The 23,995-nt window shown below is 49.7% G+C and overlaps 1 protein-coding gene and 1 pseudogene across 1 annotated transcript in view; both read left to right on the top strand.

Moving 5' to 3' along the window:
- The window catches only part of LOC142816969 (uncharacterized), a 52,506-nt gene that overhangs the window by 23,566 nt on the left and 4,945 nt on the right, over nt 1–23,995 (top strand). The window contains exon 4 of the mRNA XM_075894199.1: nt 23,683–23,757. Coding sequence (XP_075750314.1) covers nt 23,683–23,757 — 75 coding nt within the window. The remainder of the gene's footprint in view (nt 1–23,682; nt 23,758–23,995) is intronic.
- On the top strand, nt 17,814–17,950 carry LOC142771516 (U1 spliceosomal RNA; annotated as a pseudogene).

Genomic DNA, 23,995 nt, shown 5'->3' on the forward strand with positions numbered 1-23,995 from the left:
AACAACATAGAGCGAGTGGGAACAGATATATAGATACAAGTTATTCACTTTGTATTTGTGATCACGCTCAGCATAAATGTTCCTTGGTATTTTTTAATGAATGGGCTGAGTCGAGGTGTTCAGGCCCCATCCTCAGATCTAGGTATCAGACTTAATGTAACTGACCCCCCCCCCCCCCAACCCTCCCCTGGAAATATCGCATCCACACACGCACGAAGTCTAGTGGTTATGGTGATCAACTGTTGACCCGCAGGTCGCGTGATCGAACCCCGGCCGTGGCGGCCCAATTTTCAGTAAAGAGCGAAAATGTTTAAGTCCGCATACTTACACCCGAACCGCTCCCTTTACTTGCCACCCCCTTCAATGCAGCACAAGCGCGTTTCAAACGAGCTGCTTTGAGGCGGTGCAAAGGTCAAGTCAAGGAGCGTTTCTGAATACGGAGGTTACCTTTTTGAGTTTATTTCTATTTTGTGTTGCTCTCTTGTGAACACAGATGCAATATAGTGATGTTTCCTGCTGCTGCCTAATGTAAAAGGTGTGAGACCTACGGCGTTCTTCCCTTTTACTCTCACACCTTCCACCAAGTTCAATTGTATTGATGAGAAATGAATGATATTATTATTATTATTATTATTATTATTATTATTATTATTATTATTATTATTATTATTATTATTATTTTTCTTCTCATTATTATTATGAACGCAACAGGCACATACATACAGGCACCATTAGTAGGGTGACTTACGTTCGCTCGTGAACTGTGTAAAGCCATCATTAGCGGGAGAATCTGCAGGTTCTTCGGGCTCGTCTTCAGGAAACACTGAAAAAAGAGAGAGAGAGGAAAGAGAGATACGGTATTACGGTGGGCCACTTAGACATGAATGCGCGGAAGGTCTCAAGGTAGTTTATGTAAGAGAATACTGCTGAATAACACAATACGTGCATTAAAGAGAGCATTTTCTATCCGTGTAGCCCCCCTCGACTGCACGGTGGTCGCCTGGTCAGTGAAGCCATGGGCTGTGTTTGCTTTTATTGCTACTGCACATGCACCAGACCACGGCGCCGATGATCCAGGTGGTCGCGATCACACGATAAACTCGAGTGTACACGTGTAATGTTTCGAAAACAATGCGTTGCCTGGGTACTCAATATCTGCATGTTCCCTATAGGCTAGCTAATAATGCGAATTTTGGTTCACGATAGCAAGCTGTCATTGAAAATTTTCATTACAATAAAGCACAATTTCGAATAAAAATATATACATAAATTCTTTTGCCAAGTGTTTTACTGCGGCAGGTACTCAGAAGACAATGGGCATCCGTTTTTTAATCAGCGTCAAAATCGCGCGAATAGAATGTTTCTATCTTTTTAGGTAACTTACGCTCATCTTGTCTCTCGAACGAAAATCCAACTGCGCCGTGACTTTCCGGCTCTTCTTGAAATCTATTTTCACCTGCAAAAGTTGAAAACATGTGAACCAATGCGCAACTTTGCCTACGATCCCTGTTCTAGAGCTGCCTAATAATGTGAATTCAAGCTCATGACTGCGAACTGTTATCTGGCGTTTTCATTATTATAAAGCAAAATTTAAAATAAATAAATAAATAAATAAATGCACTATAGCTGAGCGTTCTATACTGCTGCATGCACTCGGAAGTTGATGGGCACCCGTTTCTTAATCAGAGATAAAATCATGCGTTTAGAACGTCTCAATTTTTCGCGATAACTTACGTTCATCAGGTCTTTCGAATGCAAACCCGACTGTGCCATAATTTTCCAGTTCTTCAGGGGGCACATTTTCACCTGTAAACGTCGAACAAATGTGAACAATTAATTTAAAAGTATGCATAACATTGCAATGACACTGTGAATGCCCGAAAAACTAAAGCTATGGGGCATATTGACGCATCCAAACACAGGTTGACTACTTTTGCATGGAATACGTTGAACTGCTTTTGTGTGCTTCCTAATTACTGGATTAGGTACGTTTAATTAAATAACTTTTGAAGCAGCGCAGCTCTGCAAAAAAAAAAAAAACAATCCAGTGAGGAAGCTGTAGATCGGCTTGAAGAACGTCCGATTAGACAGTTTCTTTAAGTTTTACTGAGTCTGAGTGAGTCCGGCTTACTTTATAACTTCACGAGCACCAGCGCTTCATATCAGCTTACCACTTCTGGTGTTGCTATCTATGTTGCGGTAGGCATCGTTACGTATGCCCGTGTCTACAGTTGTACATATATTTAGCGCCACTTCATGATGTTTCGCTCAATGAACAAAAAAATTAAAACACAGTCACCTTTCATACGCATGATTTTTATAACATCAATTTCCAAGGTACGTGGGATTTGCCCGTTTTTTTTTTTTTTTCATAAGCGAGGCTGAGTGAGCTCCACAAATTTGTCCGACCCATGCTCATGAAAACTTGCAAATGGCATCATTATGTGAACCTAGTATTATGCTGCAATGCCGCGCACTCACGTAATAGCCTCATTCGTCTTACGCAATTTGCTACGCGAAACGTTGGAGACACTAGACAGTAGACCTTTTTCCGAAGAGAAGATACTTGGCTCATGGCTCTACGCGTCGCTGGCCAGCAAAGCGACGCGGGCACTGCTAAGTTTTCTGAAGACGACCGGACTACGCGACCGCTTATAAGCGTGCAATGGACAAGGTCCCACCAACATACACGTTGCCCTTCACTTCTCTCTCTCTTCTCCTTTAATCCCCTCACCCCTTCCCCCAGTGCAGGGTAGCAAACCGGACGTGCGTCTGGTTGACCTCCCTGCCTTTCATTTCTTCCCTTCCTCCTCCTCCTCCTCCTCCTCCTCCTCCTCGTCTTACTTAAAATGCCAGAGCAGCGTCCATACGTTGGGTCACTTACGTTCGCCCACCAACACATAGCCGCTGGCCTGCATATTTTCGGGTGTTTTTGGTTCTGCAGCTGCAAAAGTAAGGCAAAATAATAAGAACACTCGTTTACAAATATTTAACTGCGCGGTAGCTTACGTTCGGGGTGGTAGTTTTCGGCTGACACGGACGGCGTTTGTTGCAGCGCGTTTATTTCTGCCTGCACCGTCTGCATGGAGAGAGTTACTTTGGTGAGACCTCAAAAATGGATACATGTAACTGTTTAAGGTCGCATGAACCTTACCTTCTTGTCGTCAACCTCCTCGACTGCCTCGACGCTTTCATTGCGGTCAGCTTGGGACGACGATTCCATGTTAATTTTGCAATAAAACTTGCGAAAAGATCTTTGCCGAAACTGCTGATACCTCGACTGCAGCAGGTATGGAGAACGTCCTTCCGCGCGCAGACGCTGGTGACTTCTGGAACGAAAAGTACACAGCTCTTCGCTTTTTTTCCCCTCTTTCTTTTAAAAATTTGAAATAGTTCGCCCCGCTTCACAAAAATACAAATTTCCCCGCGATAAGCGCCGGCGGACCCTAGCGAAGTTTTTTAGGAAGCGACCCGGTTAGCGTCGTTCGCAGCATGGCCTTTGAGATTCAGGCCACACAGCCATCACGGGAGCTTCATTGTGCATACAGACAGTATGTACCGTGGCTTCCGCAAGGTGGCAACACGCGCGCTGCTTCCGCGCTGTTTGCGAGTTCGCTCGGTCCAACCTAGTCTAGTAACGTTGGCTCGGTCACTGCGCCACTGGCGGAACTTTCGCTTTCTGTCCTGCCCTTCCCCGAACACGGCCGGGCTAGAGAGCGATCGGCACGCTCATACGGCCTTCGCAAGAGGCCTAGTTCCTGTCTGCGGCCGCTGCTAGAAGCTGGCGCTGCGGGCCAACCCTGCAAACGCACTCGTCTACCACTCCGCGCGCGGGCGAGCTATGCGCGGCCTCTGCTCTTCTTTTTTTTATTTTTCACTACAATCACCGCTACTGGCGTACGCAGAAGGGGGGTTAAAGGGGGCCGGGTAGGAAGAACCAAACGAAGACTGCGTGCCCATCCCCGAATAATGGTTTCTGATCTTCGGCTGATTATTTGTGTCGCACGCTACGCACCAGCCCACGGCCGGGCTAGAGAGCGGCGCCGCGCGCGCTACAGCGCGCGCCGCTTTCTCTCTAGCCCGGCCGTGACCAGCCATACGCGACTTCGATGTATGTTCTCAAAGCGACGATGAGCCATTTTGCAATTTCTCTGAAGAAATAATGAAATAAATACAAAATTCGACAGAACGTGGAATCGCCCTAAATGTTTAGTGTATCGTGAATAAATTACAAGCTTTGGCTTTTTTCTGTTGTGTGGTTTAATTTTTGTGTACTTTTTTGGCCTTTCACGCTGCCCTCCCTGCCCCCCCTCCCCCTTTTCTGAACTGAAACCCTAAGTACTCCGCTATCGTGGGCGCCCGCCATCGGGTGCAACAAACAGAATTGCTGCAAAATTTTGCTCTCAGCGCAGCGTGATTGATTCGCCTTGGCTAGTTTCAATGTTTCGGTTTCATATGCAGGTTGAAGTACTTAGCGGCGTACTCTAATTGTCATAGGTTACGACTTAAAACTTGCAGAGCGTTAGTTAGAAATCTTTAAAAACGCATGCCGAAGAAAAAGCATCGGGGATAATCTGTGAACTGAAAGGCACCAGGCACACTGGAAACGAGTTTATTAGTTTATTATATGGAAACGACTTCGAGCACGAGAAAAATCATCTTCGGCGTGACAGAACAGTCTTACTCAAAAGAAACGTTGTTCAAGCTGGAGAAGCTTCACAGTCGGAAGTGCTTGCTCGACGGCTTATGTGTATAGTTCATGTGCTTTTCATTGTCGTCGGTGACTCGAGTGGAGTGATTCACTAAAAGGATCCTGAAGAATTTGTCAGCACTCAAACTTGCTGACCGTCTTCCGTGACTATTGTCAACACTTTCGGGGCAGTTCAGCAGAGGTACGTCCTCAAGATGCGGTCCTACGAGCAGCTGTAGAACTTCGAGAACATGCGTGCGTGGCAGGTGTTTTGCTATTTTCTCGAAGAATGTGACGATCCCGTTTAAAAGTGCAAGGAACTCTGGCCTCGGGTAGGCAAGGCCGCTTCTGTCCTGGCCTCTCAAAAGCGCGTACAGTGGCTGATCTTTGTCGCTTGTAGTGAGGAGCATGGCGCAAGATTCGCACCCGAAGTCCGTGATCAGTTTCGCGATGTAACCGCCGACGTAGGCCAAACCAGAGCATGTCACAGACAGTGGGGGAGTGGAAGTACATTCCCTAAGCTCTTTCAGGTCGTCAGAGAACGTCACCAACAGGCTACTGACCGACTTGTCAACATCAGTGTCGCACGTCACGACTTCAGGTGGCCTTGCGAACTTGGATTTTACAATTTGGTCCAAAGCAGCCGTCACAGCCCGTGCGTCGAGCATGTCGTTTCCACAGCACATGTGCCTGACTATGCCGAATACTGCTTCTATGGGGTCGCTGTTTAGCTTCCTTGTTAGCACGTAGTTGATGCCTTGGGTTAGGAGGTATCGAGTTGTTTCCACTGTTGACTTTGTAGTGAAAAGCAGGGCCTCAAACGTTTCGTCGGTGAAAGTGCCCTTCCCAGAGGCGACTGAGCTTGCTTGTACTTTCTTTACATAGCACGTGAAGTCATTTTCTAGCCACAATAGCCGGCCATCATCCACGTCTGCAATGGGGGCCTTCTGCCCCGTTCCCCCGAAAGAGGTGTCGTGCATATCAAACCAATCTTTCATTGTACTCATGAAGTGCACGGTGGAACTTGCTCGCCTAAATGCGGAGAGTGCAGGGTCATTGCGGGAGTTTTCTTCGAGGTGTTCCAGTGCTGCACAAACCTGTGGGGAGAAGATCTGAACCGCACGAAGTACATTAATCTTCTCCAGGTTTGTAGAGTAGACGTGCTTCCTCGTCAAATTCCTGGCAAGCTTGATTGTCATATTCTTCTGGTGCTCGTACAGCTCTTGTACGAAGGTGCCACTCATCACACCTGAGCCATCCGTAAGCTGTCGCTCCAGGAACTGGTTGCGCACATTCTTCAGGACGTGGCAAGGATCGAAGCTGAGCAGAATGATGCGGCTGTCATCGTGTGGGTGCATCACGACTGTTTGCAGAGAGCCACTCCCCAAGTGTTTAAACAAGGTGACGTTGGCTGAGTAATTGTCAGTCACAATGCGGGTCACAACGAAGCCACACAATTCCACCGCAGCGATTACCTCTTTTGTCCACGTGAACAGGTCCCTGCCGCTCAGCTGTTTTGTGAAGTAATACGAACAGGGAATTTTGTACTTGCTTGACAGGCCTTGCAATACAAAGCACAAAACTCTGTTCGCGAGCACTTCCTTCGAGCTGCTGGGCGTATCACCGCCGGGCTTGTCTTTAAGGCCAAACACAGCGTCGGCCTTCCTGTCATAGATGCACTTGGGTCTGATGCTTGCTTCATCGATTATCAAGGAGGTCATATGCTGCTTGCTGCTCAGCATCGACGCCTCGAAAACGAGCCTCTCCTTCATCGCGGCGCTCATTCTGGATGTCGTCGGGGATGGACCCGTGTACCTCTGTATAGTACACTTTGCAGGCAAGGTTAAAACACCCGACGTGCGAGCGTAGTCATATCCTTTCGGCGAAATGAAACGCCATATTACGCACTCTCGAATGAACTCTTCAGCGTAACTGTCATGCTTTTTCCCGTACCTTCCCATCTGATGTAGAAGGAAAACGGCCTTTTTTCCCCTCGCTCAGCGACAGTCGACGCTGCTGCATACGACAGTCGACGGCGACCTGTCGTTTATTACGAGGTTCTGCCTTGAAATGTTCCACTGCCATTTTGAGCACAGTTCTTGATCCACAGGGAACTGGTGGAACGAAACCCCCGGCGTTTTCCCGGCACGCGATTTGCAGTACGGGACACAACAGTACACCATCACAGCACCGGTCGAAGCATATACACTGAGTTCACTTTACTATGTTGAACAACATGCAGCGCACTGCGATGAATTTCTGAAAACTCACGCCTTCAGCCTCTCTCAGACCGAATAAAAGTAAGACGATGTGATTGCGGTTAAATCACAGAAGCACAAACACTGCGAAAACAGCCCGCACGTGCGTCGAAAGCAGCCTGCAAATGCAAGCACGCAAGCAAAGCAAGTGCCAGGCAAGGGTTGGCTCGCGTAGCCCCCGTGTGGAGACCGGCGGAACTGTACGTCGAGACTCCTCCCCTTTGTTCTCGCCGACGCTGCGGAGGCCGTATGAAAGCGCGCGCGCCGCTCGCTCTCTAGCCCGGCCGTGGTCTGGCATACTTACCTGGTGTCGGGGTAACCGTGGTCAAGATGGCGGTGCCCCCAAGATCACGCGCCACTGCTAAACACCCTCCGTGCAAAGCCTGGCCCCAAACCAGCCGACGCATCGTGGCGCCTGGATTTTGCACTACTAAAGGATCCGGTGTCTGCACCACAGATTGAGACGCTCATAGAGGCCTCAATTAGAGCATCCCCCCACGTAACATCGACTACCTGGGACGACCTCAAGGAGGCCTGGAAGGTGTTCCTCCAAGACGAAAACCGTAAAAGGAAAAAGCGCTTGACGTCCCAGATGAACGAGTTACTGCGCAGAATGCGTATCATTCAGAGTGCTGACACCCTCACCTCCTGTACACGAGATTACCTAGCCTCGCTCAAGGTGCAGTACGAACGGCTTCTTCGGGCAGCTACTGGCGAAAAGCGCGCGACTTGGGCCACCTCGAACGAGCGGCCAGAGGTAGTCTCGCGCGAAGTAAGGGGAAACGGCTCTGTGCGTATTGCAGAAGTGAAGCCCCAGGATGGTACCCTTGCGACAGACCCGGTCGAGATCTAGCGACCTTGTTGCACCACTTCGAGACAGCCTTTCACGAGCCGGACGCCACGATGATCGCCTCGGAGCCAGCGTCCCTGTCGGAGCTGTGTAAATTGCTTAAGCGTCTGGAAGAGGATGAATGCCCGACTATGTGCGGCGCAGCGACGTTACCAGAATTGAGACCGCTATCCAGTCAATGCCACCAAACTCGGCTCTTGGTGCGGACGGCCTCACAGCGGGCTTCTACGCCACCTTTTTCGAGAGCCTATGTGAACCGCTCCTAGCCATAGTCAACACGGTCCCCGAGGGACACGCGAAACCTGCCTCCTTCGGCATGGGGCGTGTAGTCCTCATTCTTAAAGAAGGTGCACCACCGAACGACCCTGCTTCTTGGCGCCCGATCACGTTGTTAAATGTAGACTACAAGATCGTGGCGTCAATCTTGAACAGCCGACTAAAGACCTTTCTGCCGGATATTATTGCTCCACACCAGACTTGCGCAGTCCCGCGCAGATCAATGTTCAGCAACCTGACCACGACAAGGGAGGTGTTCCAGTACGCTTCGGAGAAAAGAGTCACTGGAGCCTTTTTTTCACTTGATCAGGCCAAGGCTTTCGATAGGGTCAGGCACACCTACCTGTTCGAAACCCTGCGAGAGTTTGGCCTACCGCCAAGCTTTGTACAAGTGATAAGGCTCCTGTACTCAGACCTCAGGTGCCACGTAGTAGTAAGCGGCTCCACGACGGACACCTTTCAGTACACGAGAGGGATCAGGCAGGGGTGCCCGCTTGGCCCAACCCTCTTTGTACTCGTGATAGAGCCGCTACTTACATCCCTGGCAAGCGATGCGCACATCCAGGGCCTTCCTCTCACAGGAACTGCGGACCTGAAAGTCCTCGCATACGCTGACGATATCTCCCTTTTTGTGCGAGATCCAAGCAGTCTCGAGCGCTTTCACCAGGTATTCGCGTCATACGCCCTAGCATCAGGTGCACAGCTAAATGAGAGGAAGTGTAAAGCCCTCCTATTCGGCCATTTCCCGGCGCACGTGATCGGCAACTTCGAGGTAGTCACCGCTGATAATGTACTCGGTATATACTTTTCTAGCGAGGGAGTTACGGCCTAAACGTGGTCCCGAGTCGTGGACAGGGCTGCACAAGTGTCAGAGAGCGCTAGCATACAAGGCCTGACGTTATACGAGAAAGCCGTAGCCGTCAAAACAAGCATCTGTGCCCTAGCCTCGCATGTGAGCCGAGTAGCGGTGATGCCCACAAGAACAGCAAGCCAGTTGACCAAACTCATTAAAGCATGCCTCTGGGATGGGAAACTGCCACCATTGAAGCAAAACTTGCTACAACTGGCAGTGTCAGAAGGGCGTCTTGGCCTACCACATGTGTTGACCACGAGTAGAGTCCTGGCCCTGATAACCGCCCGCATGCTCGCGCGCGCGAGCGATTACCTAGGGCGCAACCTACTCCTTTACTGGAGTAGAGTGAAGCACGACTGGCTGGATGCAGGCCGCCACACCGGGCCCTTTGCTGAGGCACCCGTGCCCTTCTATAAAACGGCGTCGGCTACCTGGCGCATGTTGAGGCAAGAAGTGCCCGAAGGTGATGTGAATGAGGACCCGCCAGCGCGCATCGCTGAAGCCATCACGCGGAAGCAGCTGAGCGACACTGAGCAAAAACGAGCTGAGCGCGCGAGGCGCGAATTACTCTCGCTCCGTTGCGGCACCCCCCGTGATGCACAGGATTTCCTCCTGAAAAAGGCCTGGGCCGTCCTCCCCACCAGACAACGCCTGCATAAATTTCGAATAGTCCCGGATGCACGTTGCCCGAACTGTCACGCAGTTGAATCGCAGGATCACGCGTTGTTCCAATGCGTGGCGGTGAAACCCGTGTGGCGGATGGTAGCCCACTCATTTGGTATACGCCCACCTCCTTACCACAAGCGCAACAAAGGTACCTTCGGCCAACTTGTGCTGATCTTCACGATGCTAGCTATTTGGCAAAGGTGATCGCTAGCGGAGGCGCGTAGAAAGCCTGTCCGGAGCGCGTTTCTGGTAGTCTCGCGTATCCGGCGGTTGCTATGGGCCCACCTATCCGGCGAATTCGAGGCCAGCGGCGAGGAAAACTTCCTTCGTCGCTGGCATACCAAATTTTTTTTTCTGAGGAATGGCAAGCTAGCCACCCCAATCACTACCTGGTGACCCCCCTCCCCCCGCTGTCTAGCACATGCAGAAGGGGACTTGTATATATATATATATATATATATATATATATATATATATATATATATATATATATATATATATACAGCAGGAAGTTCAAGGGGTCTGGTACGTATAAAGAACACAAGCGAGTACACGTACGAAAGAGCAATACTTTTATGCCAACGTTTCAGCCGTGGCACGGCCTTCGTCAGGGAATGTCCCTGACGAAGGCCGTGCCACGGCTGAAACGTTGGCATAAAAGTATTGCTCTTTCGTACGTGTACTCGCTTGTGTTCTTTATATATATATATATATATATATATATATATATATATATATATATATATATATATATATATATATATATATATATATATATATATATTGTGAGCATTATTTATGCGTCCCATTTTTTCATCTGTACATACTCATCATCACCAGTCAAGTTTATGTTGTGGGGCTCATACTCGGGTCAATAAAGGAGAGTCTTGAGTGTACTCGACGCCATCTTACAAGTGATGGAGGTGCTGCCCGGTTCCTGCGTCCTCTCGCGTTCTCGGACACCCCAGCGTCTTCTAGAATACATCCCTGGAGCTCCGTTCAGGCCGCCGCTTAAACGACATGGGTCCGGTAATGTCGCAAGCCGCCCAGTCCAGCGTGCCAGCTTCGCCACCGCTCCCACCGCCAAGAAACCCTTTTCACCTTGTCACCAGCCCTCAAAAGGATCCTCCGCTGTTCGCAGGACTTCCGGGTGAAGACGTTGAAGACTGACTCGAGGAGTATGACTGCGTGAGTGTTATCAACAACTGGGATGAGCCTGCAAAACTCACCCACGTGGCATTCTACTTGAGCGGCGTCGCAAAAACGTGGTTTTTCAACCACGCCACAGATTTTTCGACATGGCCCGCCTTTACACGTCATCTCCGCCAAATTTTTGCCAACCCGTCAGTGCGATCGGCTATCGCCAAAAAGAGGCTTAGTGCACGTGTTCAACGCCCTGGCGAGTCTTACACTTCTTACATCGAAGATGTTCTCGCCCTTTGCCGCCGCATCGACAACGATATGGCGGAAAACGACCGTGTGCGCCACCTGCTAAAAGGAATGGCGACTGTCGCTTTTAACGTGCTTGTGGTGCAAAATCCCCAAACCGTAGCCGATGTTGTCGCTACCTGTCAGCACCTTGAGGAGCTTCAGACCACTCGGGTACAACCTGATATGTCTGATCTGAGCTCAAGTCATGATACAACAGAGCTGCGTGCACTGATCCGCTGTATCATCCGCGAGGAACTTTATGCACAGGCTTCACCTCGCCACCTTGACATTCGAACGACGCCACCTGCTACTAGTTTACGGGACGTCGTGAGGGAGGAACTGGCCTTGATGACTAGTACACCAGCTCCGAGTTCACATCCCATGCCCAGTTATGCTCACGTTGCTGCAACGACGCCTGCGCCCCACCAGAGCCTGGCCTCGATGACTGTCACACCTGTCCCAAGCTCGTATCCTGTGGCCATGCCAACGTATGCTCAGGTTGCTGCTAGGACACCTGCACCCCAGCAAAGCCCAATGCAGCTACCAGCGCCCGAAGTGCATGGTTCGCTCAACTCACTCGCACCGCGACCATCTTCTCAGCCTTACAACGCCTGGCGCAGTTCGCGACCGACTTGCTTCTATTGCGGCATCCGTGGTCATATTTCAAGGTTTTGCCGACGCCGTCAGCAAGACGAACGACGAAGCTACGATAACCTTGAACGGGACGACTTCTACGCGACTGGCCCACCCTATCGTCGGCTGTATCCGAACAGCACACGTCGGTCGCCGTCTCCGCAGAACTTTGACCCAGTTGGCAGTTCCCGGTTCTCACGTCGTCGCTCACCTTCACCGATGCGGCGTTCCTCTTCTCCTCTCCGACCTTCTACTTCAATTCCCGACCGCCAACTGGAAAACTGAACAGTGCAGCTTCGGGAGGGAAAGGTGCATCTTTCGAACTGCGTCAAACTCCTCCGGACCGCCCATCAAATGTTTTATTGGTGTATGTTGAAGGTATACAGACAGAGGCACTGGTGGACACAGGCGCATCACTTTCCGTAATTCGTGCAGACTTTTGTACCTGCTTGAAGAAAGTTAGGACGCCCTACGATGGTCCTCCCCTTCGTTGCGCAGATGGAGTCCCTATTCAGCCTTCAAGTGTTTGCACAGTCCGCGTTTTCATAGATGGCATCCTTCACCACATTTAGTTTCTTGTACTTCCTTTGTGCACTCACACAGTAATTTTAGGATGGGACTTCCTTTCTTCGGCATCAGCTTTCATATGGTGTCGTCAGCAAGTCATTCAAATGTCAGCTACTGAGAGTTCATCGGATGTCGATCCATACAGCTTCCGTTTCGTTGCTGCCACTGATTGTTTCATTTCACCAGGAGATGAACAACTTCTAACGATCGTTTCGGATACTATAGTTAATGGTGACGTGTTCATAGCTCCATCAGTTCGCTCCAAACCTGCAGGGCTTACCATAGCACCCGGCTTTCTGCGGTTTAACGACGGTAAAGCATTGGTCACCGCCTTGAATCCAACTTCTTCGCCAGTGATGCTGCCCCAGGGCACTGCTGTGAGCTGCTTCGCTGACAGTGAGCCCTTTTCGCTGGTTCCCCTTCACGCAGAATCACCACCTTTGTCTGCTACTACTGATATCAAGGCTACCACTGCTACCTTAAATGACACCATAAGTCCTCACCTCACTGCCGAGCAAAAGAGAGACCTCTCAGACCTTCTCCAGAAGCACAGCCTTTCGTTTGATGTACATTGCAAAGTTCTGGGCCGCACCTCCATTGCAGAGCACAGCATCGAAACCGAAGGCAGCTCCATTGTACGCCGCCGCCCATACCGTCTCTCTTCGGCAGAACGGCAAATCATTGAGGAGAACGTCGCCGACATGCTCAAACGGGATATTATTCGACCTTCATCCAGCTCCTGGTCGTCTCCTGTGGTGTTCGTCCGGAAAGAGGATGGCTCTGTCCGCTTTTGTGTTGATTAAAGAGCGCTCAATAAGATCATGAAAAAAGACGTATATCCGTTTTCACGCATAGATGATGCCCTGGACTCCCTACAAGGCGCAGAATATTTCTCCAGCCTCGACCTCCGATGCGGGTATTGACAAATACCTATGCGCGAAGCAGACAAGGAGAAAACAGCGTTTGCGACGCCTGACGGGCTTTACGAATTTAACGTCATGCCCTTTGGCTTATGCAACGCTCCAGCAACATTCGAGCGCATGATAGATACCGTCTTACGTGGTCTCAAATGGAAAACCTGTTTATGTTATTTAGACGACAGCGTCATTTATTCATCTACTTTTTCTCAGCACCTTAAGCGATTGGACGAAGTTCTAACGTGCATTTCGAACGCTGGCCTACAGCTCAATACAAAAAAGTGCCACTTCGCCAGCACAAGCATCAAAGTATTGAGTCACCTTGTGAGCAAAGACGGCGTTCGACCCGACCCCGACAAGGTTGCTGCCGTAATTAGTTTTCCATGTCCGCGCGATCAAAAACAATTGCGAAGTTTCATGGGCCTGACGTCTTACTTCCGCCGCTTCATCCGTCACTTTGCTGCCATTGCGGGGCCGTTACACAAGCTTCTGACGTCAGGGACGGATTTCACGTGGACTGACGAGTGCGAGTGTGCTTTCCAAGCCCTTAAGCGTGCTTTGACATCAGACCCCGTCCTCCGTCACTTCAATGAGAGTGCACCCACGTTCCTGCACACAGATGCCAGCGGCCACGGAATCGGTGCTGTCCTCCTCCAGCGCGACGACACTTCACGTGAGAGAGTAGTTGCGTATGCCAGCCGCGCACTAACACCTGCAGAGCAGAACTACTCGATAACAGAGCAGGAATGTCTCGCTGTCGTTTGGGCCATCCAGAAATTTCGACCTTATCTGTATGGACGCCACTTCACTGTGGTTACCGACCACCATGCCCTATGCTGGTTGTCCTCGCTGAATAATTTGTCTGGGCGGTTCGGTCGCTGGATACTGCGTTTGCAAGAGTACACTTTTGACGTTGTGTACAGATCCGGCAAACAGCATCAGGGTGCTGACAATCTCTCTCGCTGCCCTCTGCCACTTTCTCCTCCAACCACGCATCCTGAATGCCCCTCAGGTGATCAAGCGGCTTCCTCTTCACTCACGTTATCACCCCTGGCAGTTGCTGGGTCGCTACCTTTAAACAACAGCGCCCAGTTTGCCGCGTACCAACGTGACGACCCCTACTGTAACCGCATCATCGGATACTTGAATGGCTCGCCTTCTCCACCTAATGCCAGACTACGTCGTCAGCTACGGCTGTTCAAGCTAGAGAACAATCTCCTGCAGCACTATACTTACAATGCGGATGGGCATCGGTGGGTGCCAGTACTTCCCCGTTCGCTGCGAAAACAAGTTCTCGAAGCATTGCACGACGAACCATCCGCTGGACACTTGGGATTTCAAAAGATCTACAACCGCGTTAGGAGCCCTTTCTTCTGGCCTGGTCTTTCTGCCTTTGTGGCTAATTATATCGCTTCTTGCCCACTTTGTCAACGCCGGAAACGACCAACTTCAGCTCTTGCTTGCTTATTACAACCCATTCCATGTCCCGACACACCTTTTGGCGTTGTCGGAATAGACCTCGTCGGGCCACTTCCGGTAACGCCAGCGGGCCACCGCTGGATCGTCACAGCCGTCGACCACCTCACACGATACGCGGAGACCGCTCCTCTACGCACTAGCTCCGCCTCAGACGTTGCCGCCTTCTTTTTAGAAGCCATTCTGTTGCGTCATGGTGCACCTCGCACGTTGTTGAGTGACCGAGGAAAGGCCTTCATATCGACAATTCTGGACGAAATTCTAAAAACTTGTGGCACAGTTCATAAGACCACATCCGCTTACCACCCGCAGACAAAGGGGCTGACAGAGCGATTCCACCGGACTCTAATCGACATGATATCCATGTACATCGGACCGAACCACGATAATTGGGACAATATCTTGCCGTTCGTAACATTTGCACACAACACCACTGTTCAACGAACCACCGGGTATTCACCTTTCTTCCTCGTCTATGGTCGTGCGCCGACATTCACCATTGACGCCTCTTTCTTCGATGCAATGACAAAAACGTCGACGACTACGCCAGAACATTTCGTCTTCAGGCTTGCTGAGGCCCGGCAACGTGCTCAACTCAACACGGAGGCCAGTCAACAAGACCGCAAGCAACGCTATGACAGCTTTCGTCGAGACGTCACCTTCCGTCCTGGAGATGAAGTACTACTTTGGACGCCTGTTCGCACACCCATGTTGTGTGAAAAGTTTCAGTCTCGCTTTCTAGGACCTTACGTTGTTTGTGAACGAACATCTCCTGTCAATTACCTTGTCACTCCCGTCGAGGGTTCACGTTTCACGTCTTAAACCCTTTGTGCGCCGTACCTTTCCCGCCTAAGTCTCGGCCGGGCCGGCCGCTCAAGTGCGCGGGTAAAATAAGTGTGAGCATTATTTATGCGTCCCATCTTTTCATCTGTACATACTCATCATCACCAGTCAAGTTTAGGTTGTGGGGCTCATACTCGGGTCAATAAAGGAGAGTCTTGAGTGTACTCGATGCCATCTTATATATATATATATATATATATATATATATATATATATATATATATATATATATATTGTTGAGATGTTTATTGGCGGACACTTTTCGTCGATGCTTGACAGCGACAGTCAATGCGGGTACCGACTCTCTGCACGAGCTGCTCTTCCTCTTGCTAAAAAGGGCAACCCACTAGAAGGCACTGGAGAGGACGACCCACTGTTCGAAGGCTTCACCACAACTACCCCGGGTACGAAGAGGGAGCCGCCTGGCGACCTAGCAGCTGGTTACTATGAGCGGGTCGTGATAGGCTTTGAGGCGCTCCACGTTGACAATGTCGCGCCCTCGACGGCGCATGTCCGAAGATGGTTCGATGGGTTCGATCAAGTAATTTACAGGGAAAGTGCGTTCGACGACACGGTAGGGGCCTTCGTATTTGGGCAATAGTTTTGAAGATAGGCCAGTTGAAGTGGTAGGGATCGAGAGCCAGACGAGCGCTCCAGGGTAGAACATGGGCGCAGTAGTGCTGGTGTCAGCGCGAATGCCTTTTTGCCGCTCTTGATCATGCGCTGTAAAAGTCCTTGCAAGCTCTCGACACTCTTCAGCAAGCTTGGCTGTAGCAGAAATAGGCGCCCACTCTGACGGATCTGGCTTGTACGGAAGTATAGTGTCGATGGTGTGCGACGGGTGCCTTCCATATAATAAAAAGAAAGGTGAAAAGCCAGTAGTGCTCTGAGGGGCGTTGTTATATGCGTAGGTGACGAAGGGTAGAATGGAATCCCAATTTGTGTGATCGGCGGCGACGTACTTGAAGAGCATGTCGCCGAGCGTACGGTTGAAGCGTTCAGTGAGGCCATTCGTCTGCGGGTGGTAAGCGGCAGTTTTGCGGTGAACAACGTTGCACTCTTTGAGGATGGCTTCGACGACTTCATACAGGAAGACGCGGCCTCGATTACTGAGCAGTTCCTGAGGTGGACCGTGTCGCAGCATGAATCGTTGGAGCAGGAAGGAGGCCACATCGCTCGCTGTAGCCGCGGGGAGAGCGGCAGTTTCGGCGTATCGCGTGAGGTGGTCCACAGCAACAATGGCCCAGCGGTTACCGGCCGACGTTAGTGGAAGTGGCCCATACAAATCGATGCCAACGCGCCCAAACGGCCTGGCAGGGCAAGGTAGAGGTTGCAGACCTACCGGCAACAGGTGCGTTGAAGTTTTGCGGCGCTGACATTCTATGCAGGAGCGAACGAATTTCTGCACATAGCGGTACATGCCGCGCCAAAAGTACCGTTGGCGAATGCGCTGGTAAGTCTTCGATACGCCGGAGTGCGCACATTGCGGATCAGTATGAAAGAATTCGCATATGTCAGAGCGCAGACTGCGGGGTATGACTAGTAGCCACTGGCGGCCGTCACCGCTGTAATTGCGTCGGTGGAGAAGGTCGTCGTGAACGGCGAAATGGTGGGCTTGACGACGCAACGCGCGAGTGGATGTAGTGGATGGATCAGTCAGAAAGTCTATCATTGAGGCAATCCATTGATCCTTGCGCTGTTCAGTACCTCCACCTCCACCTCAGCACCTCCACCAAATTGTTGAGATGTTTATTGGCGGACACTTGTCGTCGATGCTATATATATATGTATATGTATGTATATCTGTATCACCTTTTTCATTTCATCACCCCATTGTCGTTGTTATTTGTAATCGATTCGGGCAAAGTGTGCTGGTCGACACTTGAGTTAATTTTTGTATAGCGCCTTCTTCATTGATTAGCGCCTTCAGTCAGTTTTTTACGCGCAGATTGTTGCTGATGCCTTATTTGGGGAGAGACAAGACCCCCCCTCCCCCACTCCCTTGTACCCCCCTGCCCCCCCCCCCTTCTCCAAGCCTCAAGGCCTCTTTTATACTTCCGGGCATGCACTTACCGTGTACGAAAGCAGCATTGTTTCAGGCGACAAAAAAGAAATATTACATAGAGTTGTACAGCGCTAAGTCGCTACTTGTTCCAACCGCGTGTTGAGAAAACCTACCACCGTGCATGATTACGCCTGCTGGAGCACCACGCGCTGTACAGTAAATAGAGGGGTTCGTTCCCCCACATACATTGTACCTTGGTAGTGGTGCTTTCCTGATTGTACATGCACCCTTTGCAGTCGTGAAGCTCAATGTTTTTGTCATGTACGTTATCCTTGGTTGGAAGTCAATAAACTTCTCCTTGTGGCCCCCAGGGAGAGGCGTGGGCATTGCACTGCGCTCGTGCTGAACCCTGCCACTACCCCAAACTGGGGCAGATGGGGCATGCAATTTTTGGTAGTGGGGGACTGCGTTCGCGCTCTCCCCCTATTTTACAATCCAAAGGAAGATCTATTCAACCGCTGAAACACTTGCGCGGCGGAGGATAGTGCAAGCTACTGGGAACCGGGTTCTCCGTTATGGCTTCCGATGTGTCGTTTTCTTGCGTTAAGCGAGAGTTGTTCAAAGCCCTTAAAATATACCTGCCAAAGGCTGCACCTGGAGAGAAAATTGCGATATTCGAAGTTTTTGCGCTGTCTCTATCCGTATTATGTCTTCACATTGTGGGTGAAGAAAATGAAGAAACATGCCTGAGGTAGGTAAGGGACTTTGTTGATCCTCGGAAGAATCATTTGAGGGCAGGTGGGGCAGGGAAAGTGGAAGCAGGATGACGACGGGCCCTCCGGCCGCTCTACATGGCCGCACGTTGCTGTGCTTCGGCGACCCTTCTGGCCCAGCGCACTATCCCGAGCTGTATTCCCGGTTGCGAGCTGCGAAGAGCGCCTTACATCGCTCCTGCTGGGCGCAAAATTAGGTAAAGTAATGTGAAATCGTGATAGCTGACGATTCACCTAAAGTGAAGGCAGGTAGCTGGAGCCTGGTTCCGAGTGCTCGGGCTTTGGTGTCAGCAGCAGTGTTCTGACGAGAACACGCAAACGTAAGCGGCCAGATAGATAGATAGATACCCTTAAAGTCGCCAAAGTTCGCAAAGAAATGCTGCAAATTTAATATGAAGTACCTATAATGCTGTCTTGGTTGTCCTTGACTTTAACAATTTTTTTCTTTTTAATCGTGATAATACACAAACAAGCTCAATTTCACAAGCTTTCTCGAATTGCACTAGGAGGTGGAGGAGGTAAGTTTGTTTACAGAAAGGCAGAGAGGTCGGCCTGAGTGATAGCTTGCTCTCGCCTGCTACTCTACACTGAAGAAGGGAAAGGGGAAAAGAAAGATTAATGGATGACGATGGTGGGATATAGAGGTGAGTATGTAGTGTTCTTTCTAGCTGAGACACATCTTATAGCCGCGCACATAGTCCAGTTTTTTCTAAAAAGGTAATAACTGCTCTTGTGACCGCAGTTGCACTGTTGTTGTCTGGCCAAGGGCCCAACATGGTCTCATCAGTTAATGACCTACTGCGATATAGTTCAGTAGAAGAAATCAGTGTTTGTCGTTCACGTGCGTATGCTGGGCAGACACAAAATATGTGCTCAAGTGTTTCTGGCACATCACAGTGTTCACAATTAGGACCGGTGTCACTGCGACCGATGATATGTGCGTAACGTCTGGTGTACGCTACACCAAGACGAATGCGGTGGATCATGCTTGTGAGTTGCCGTTTCAATTTAGGAGGCATGCGGAACCTCATTTTCGGGTCCCATTTGTGAAGTCGCTGGTGTCGCCATTCAGGTTTGGTCCAGTGCTGAATTGTGTAGCTGCGCATCATGCAGCGAAGCAGGGCGTTCGTGTCAGCTCGTGAAAACGCAATGCGTACTTCAGGGGCACTGCTTCAGGCATTTTTTGCTTCAGCGTCTGCGTCTTCGTTTCCCATCACGCCGCAATGAGCGGGAATCCACTGGAAAGTTATAAGATGGCCATTTGTTGAAGCAACCTGAATAAGTTCTGTGATTTCTATTCCGTCTGTAATTCTATTCCGAGTTCCGTCGCGCCGGCGGCCAGCCGGCGTGACGGAACGCACCTGCCTGGGAGCACTTGCCACGCTGGAATCCCTTGACCGGTCCTCTTCGGCCAGCTGTTGCTGAGACTTTTTGACGCGCTTTCGGCGCCGTCGTCTTCTCCGTCACCAGTGCTCGCCGAAATGTGCCCTTTGCGGAGGCCCACATCCGACGGCGGACAGAACGTGCAAAGAACGCTTTCAAGTATACTACGAGGCTGAGCACAAATATATTTGTTACGTACAAAAGGCAGTACAAAAGCGGGCCATGCAGCTTTAGAGCAATTTTGAGTCTGTCCGAACGTAAACGCCAGGAGGTGAAGTAATTATAATATCAAGGACAGATAAATTTTCCGCGAAATGGGCCAGCTTCGACAAAACCCCGCTAACACGCTTCCAAAACAATGAACGCACGACAAAGAACTGACTTTATACGTGCGCCAAGAACAAAACGAAAAGCGCCATGCTTGCCCCCTCCCCTCCCTTTTTTGATTGTACTTATCAATCATTAACTACAGAAGTGTTCCATGAGTATGCATGCCCATTATCACACCCTGTCTAGTACACACTGCATAGCCCATGCGTAACCATGCAATGCCGCTATAACAAAGTGTGAAGATGTAACTTGAGAGAGGCGTGAGAGGTTGTTAACTTTCTGGCGTCATCTGACAACGAAATTACCAAGCACTACAGATTAGGGAGGCAGCACTACCCGCCACCACACTCCTCATTAAATAAGCAGCAGGCGACAGCGTGGCGCCTATTACAAACAAACACGTTCCCAAACCCAATCGCTTATAATCATTGTTACCCGGACCTCTACTCAGACAGATGCAAACACTGCAATCAGCGGGCGGACCTCAAACACATTATCTGGGCTTGCCCCAACATCGTGAAGGGGCCAAACACATACATGAATACGGAGCAGTGGGAGACCGCGCTGCTAAGCTCAAGCATCGAGGACCAACTACAGGTCATCAGGCAAGCCGAAGATGCCGCTAGGGCCCAAGGACTCCTAGCTGCCATCTAAGGGAGGGGAGTCAACTCCTCTAACACTTGCCGTTTAAATAAAAGTTGTTTCTCTCTCTGGCGTCATCTGCCGGCAGTTAGCGACCACAACGGCACAAATGCGCGGCTGACGCCGGTGGGACCCACCTCGGCACGCCGTTACATTTTGTTTTAGCGCCCCCGCGATCCTTCATAGATCCCCTTCAGTCCGTTCCCAAAGGGCGACCACAGAAAGACGGCGATGAATCCGGCCCGATACGAAACGATGCAATGAGCCCTTCAATCCCCTACAACCTCGGCGCATCCATGCTGGAAAACTTCCCGGTTCTGGCGAGCACTGTCGGCGCTAACAAAGTACAGCGAATCATTGGGTTGAGCGCGGTGCAGTGCAGTGCAGCCAGCCAGCGTAGCGCAAACGCTGGTAACGCGCGATGCCGTTGGGTGGGTCCTCGATCCTAACGGAATGTTGTTGTGGACCCGGGTGCACCACACAGGCGACGGTGCACAGTAGTACACGGGCAGGGACTACCGGCGGGCGATGTTTCTATCGTAGCCGAGGATTTTCGCTCGAACAGTGTACTTCAACACTGTTCGAGCGAAACAAAGGGCAGGACAGAAAACGAAAGTTCCGTGACCGAGCGAGCTCGAAAACAGCGCGCGTGTCGCCACCTCGCGGAAGTGACGGTACATACTGTCTGTATGTACAAAAAAGCCTCCATGATGGCTGTGTGGCACAAATCTCGAAGGCCATGCCGCGAACGACGCTAACCGTGTCGCTTCCGAGAAACCTTCGCTGGGGTCCGCTGGCGCTGATCGCCGCGAAATTTGTATTTTTGTGAAGTGGGGCAAGATATTTCATTGTTTTAGGAGAAAGAGGGAAAAAAAGCGAAGAGCTGAGTACTTTTCGTTCCAGAAGTCACCAGCGTCTGTGCGCGGAAGGACGTTCTCCATTCCTGCGTCAGTCGAGGTATCAGCAGTTTCGGCGAAGCGCTTTTCGCAAGTTTGATTGCAAAATTAACATGGAATCGTCGTCCCAAGCTGACCGCAATGAATGCGTCGAGGCAGTCGAGGAGGTTGACGACAAGAAGGTAAGGTTCATGCGACCTTAAACAGTTACATGTATCCTTTTCTGAGGTCTCACAAAAGTAACTTTCTCCATGCAGACGGTGCAAGCAGAAATAAACGCGCTGCAACAAACGCTGTCCGTGTCAGCCGAAAACTATGACCCAGAACGTAAGTTACCGCGTAGTTAAATATCTATGAACGACTGTTCTTACTATTTTCCCTTACTTTTGCAGCTGCAGTACCAGCAACACCCGAAAATATGCAGGCCAGCGGCTATGCCTTGGCGGGCGAACGTAAGTGACCCAACGTATGAACGCTGCTCTGGAATTTCAAGTAAGACGAATGAGGCTATTACGTGAGTGCATTGCATTGCAGTATAATACTGCGCTCACGTAATGATGCAATTTCCAAATTTTCATGAGCACAGGTCGGGAAAATTTGTGGAGCTCACTCAGCCTCGCTTATAAAAAAGACAAAAAAACGGGCAAATCCTACGTACCTTGGAAATTGATGTTATAAAAATCATGCGCATGGAAGGTGACTGTGTTGTAATTTTTCTGTTCATTGAGCGAAACGTCATGAAGTGGCGCTAAATACATGTACAAGTGTAGACACAGGCAACCGTAACGATGCCTAGGGCAACATAGATAGCAACACCAGTAGTGGTGAGCTGATATGAAGCGCTGGTGCCCTTGAAGTTATAAAGTAAGCCGGACTCACTCAGGCTCACGAAAACCTAAAGAAACTGTCTAATCAGACGTTCCTCAAACTAATCTACAGCTTCCTCACTGGATTCTTCGTTTTTTTTTTGCAGAGCTTCACTGCTTCAAAGATCATTTAATTAAACCCACCTAATCCGGTAATTAAGAAGCACGCAAAAGCAGTTCAACGTATATACCATGCAAAAGTAGTCAACCTGTGTTTGGATGCGTCAATATGCCCCATAGCTTTTGTTTTTTCGGTCATTCACAGTGTCATTGCAATGTTATGCACACTTTTAAATTATATGTTCACATTTGTTCGGCGTTCACAGGTGAAAATGTGCCTCCTTAAGAACTGGAAAACTATGGCACAGTCGGCTTTGCATTCGCAAGACCTGATGAACGTAAGTTATCCCGAGAAATTGAAACGTTTTAAACGCATGATTTTATCTCTGTTTAATAAACGGGTGCCCATCAACTTCTGAGTGCATGCAGCAGAACAGAACGCTCAGCTATAGTGCATTTATTTATTTATGTATTTATCTATTATTATTTATTTATTCCAAATCGTGCTTTATAATAATGAAAACGCAACATGACAGTTCGTCGTCATGAGCTTGAATTCACATTATTAGGCAGCTCTAGAACAGGGATCGTAGGCAAAGTTGCGCATTGGTTCACATGTGCTCAACTTTTGCAGGTGAAAATGAACTTCAAGAAGACCCGGAAAGTCACGGCGCAGTTGGATTTTCGTACGAGAGACAAGATGAGCGTAAGTTACCTAAAAAGATAAAAACATTCTAACCGCGCGATTTTGACTGATTAAAGAACGGATGCCAATCGACTTCTGAGTACCTGCAGCAGTAAAATACTTAGCACAGGAATTTATGTATTTCTTTTTATTCGAAATTGTGCTTTATCGTAATGAAAATTTTCAATGACAGCTTGCTATCTCCAACCTAAATTCCCAATAGTATAGGCAGCCTATAGGGAACATGCAGACATTGAGTACCCAGCCCACGCATTGTTTTCGAAACATTACACGTGTACACGCGAGGTTATCGTGTGATCGCGACCACCTGGATTATCGGCGCTGTTTTCTGGTGCATGTGCAGTAGCAATAAAAGCAAACACAGCCCATGGCTTCACTGACCAGGCGACCACTGTGCAGTCGAGGGGGGCTACACGGATAGAAAATGCTCGCTTTAATGCACGTATTGTGTTATTCAGCAGTAGTCTCTTACAGAAAACACATTGAGACCTTCCACGCATTCATGTCTAAGTGGCCCACCGTAATACCGTATCTCTCTTTCCTCTCTCTCTCTTTTTTCAGTGTTTCCTGAAGACGAGCCCGAAGAACCTGCAGATTCTCCCGCTAATGATGGCTTTACACAGTTCACGAGCGAACGTAAGTCACCCTACTAATGGTGCCTGTATGTATGTGTCTGTTGCGTTCATAATAATAATATTATTAATAATATTATCATTTATTTATTTCTCATCAATACGATGCGACTTGGTAGAAGGTGTGAGAGTAAAAGCAACGAACGCTGTATACGTCCCACACCTTTTACATTGGGAAGCAGCAGGAAACATCACTATATTGCATCTGTGTTCACAAGAGAGCAACGCGAAATTGAAATAAA

Source organism: Rhipicephalus microplus, chromosome 1 (genome assembly GCF_043290135.1).
Source record: "Rhipicephalus microplus isolate Deutch F79 chromosome 1, USDA_Rmic, whole genome shotgun sequence".
NCBI lineage: Eukaryota > Metazoa > Arthropoda > Arachnida > Ixodida > Ixodidae > Rhipicephalus > Rhipicephalus microplus.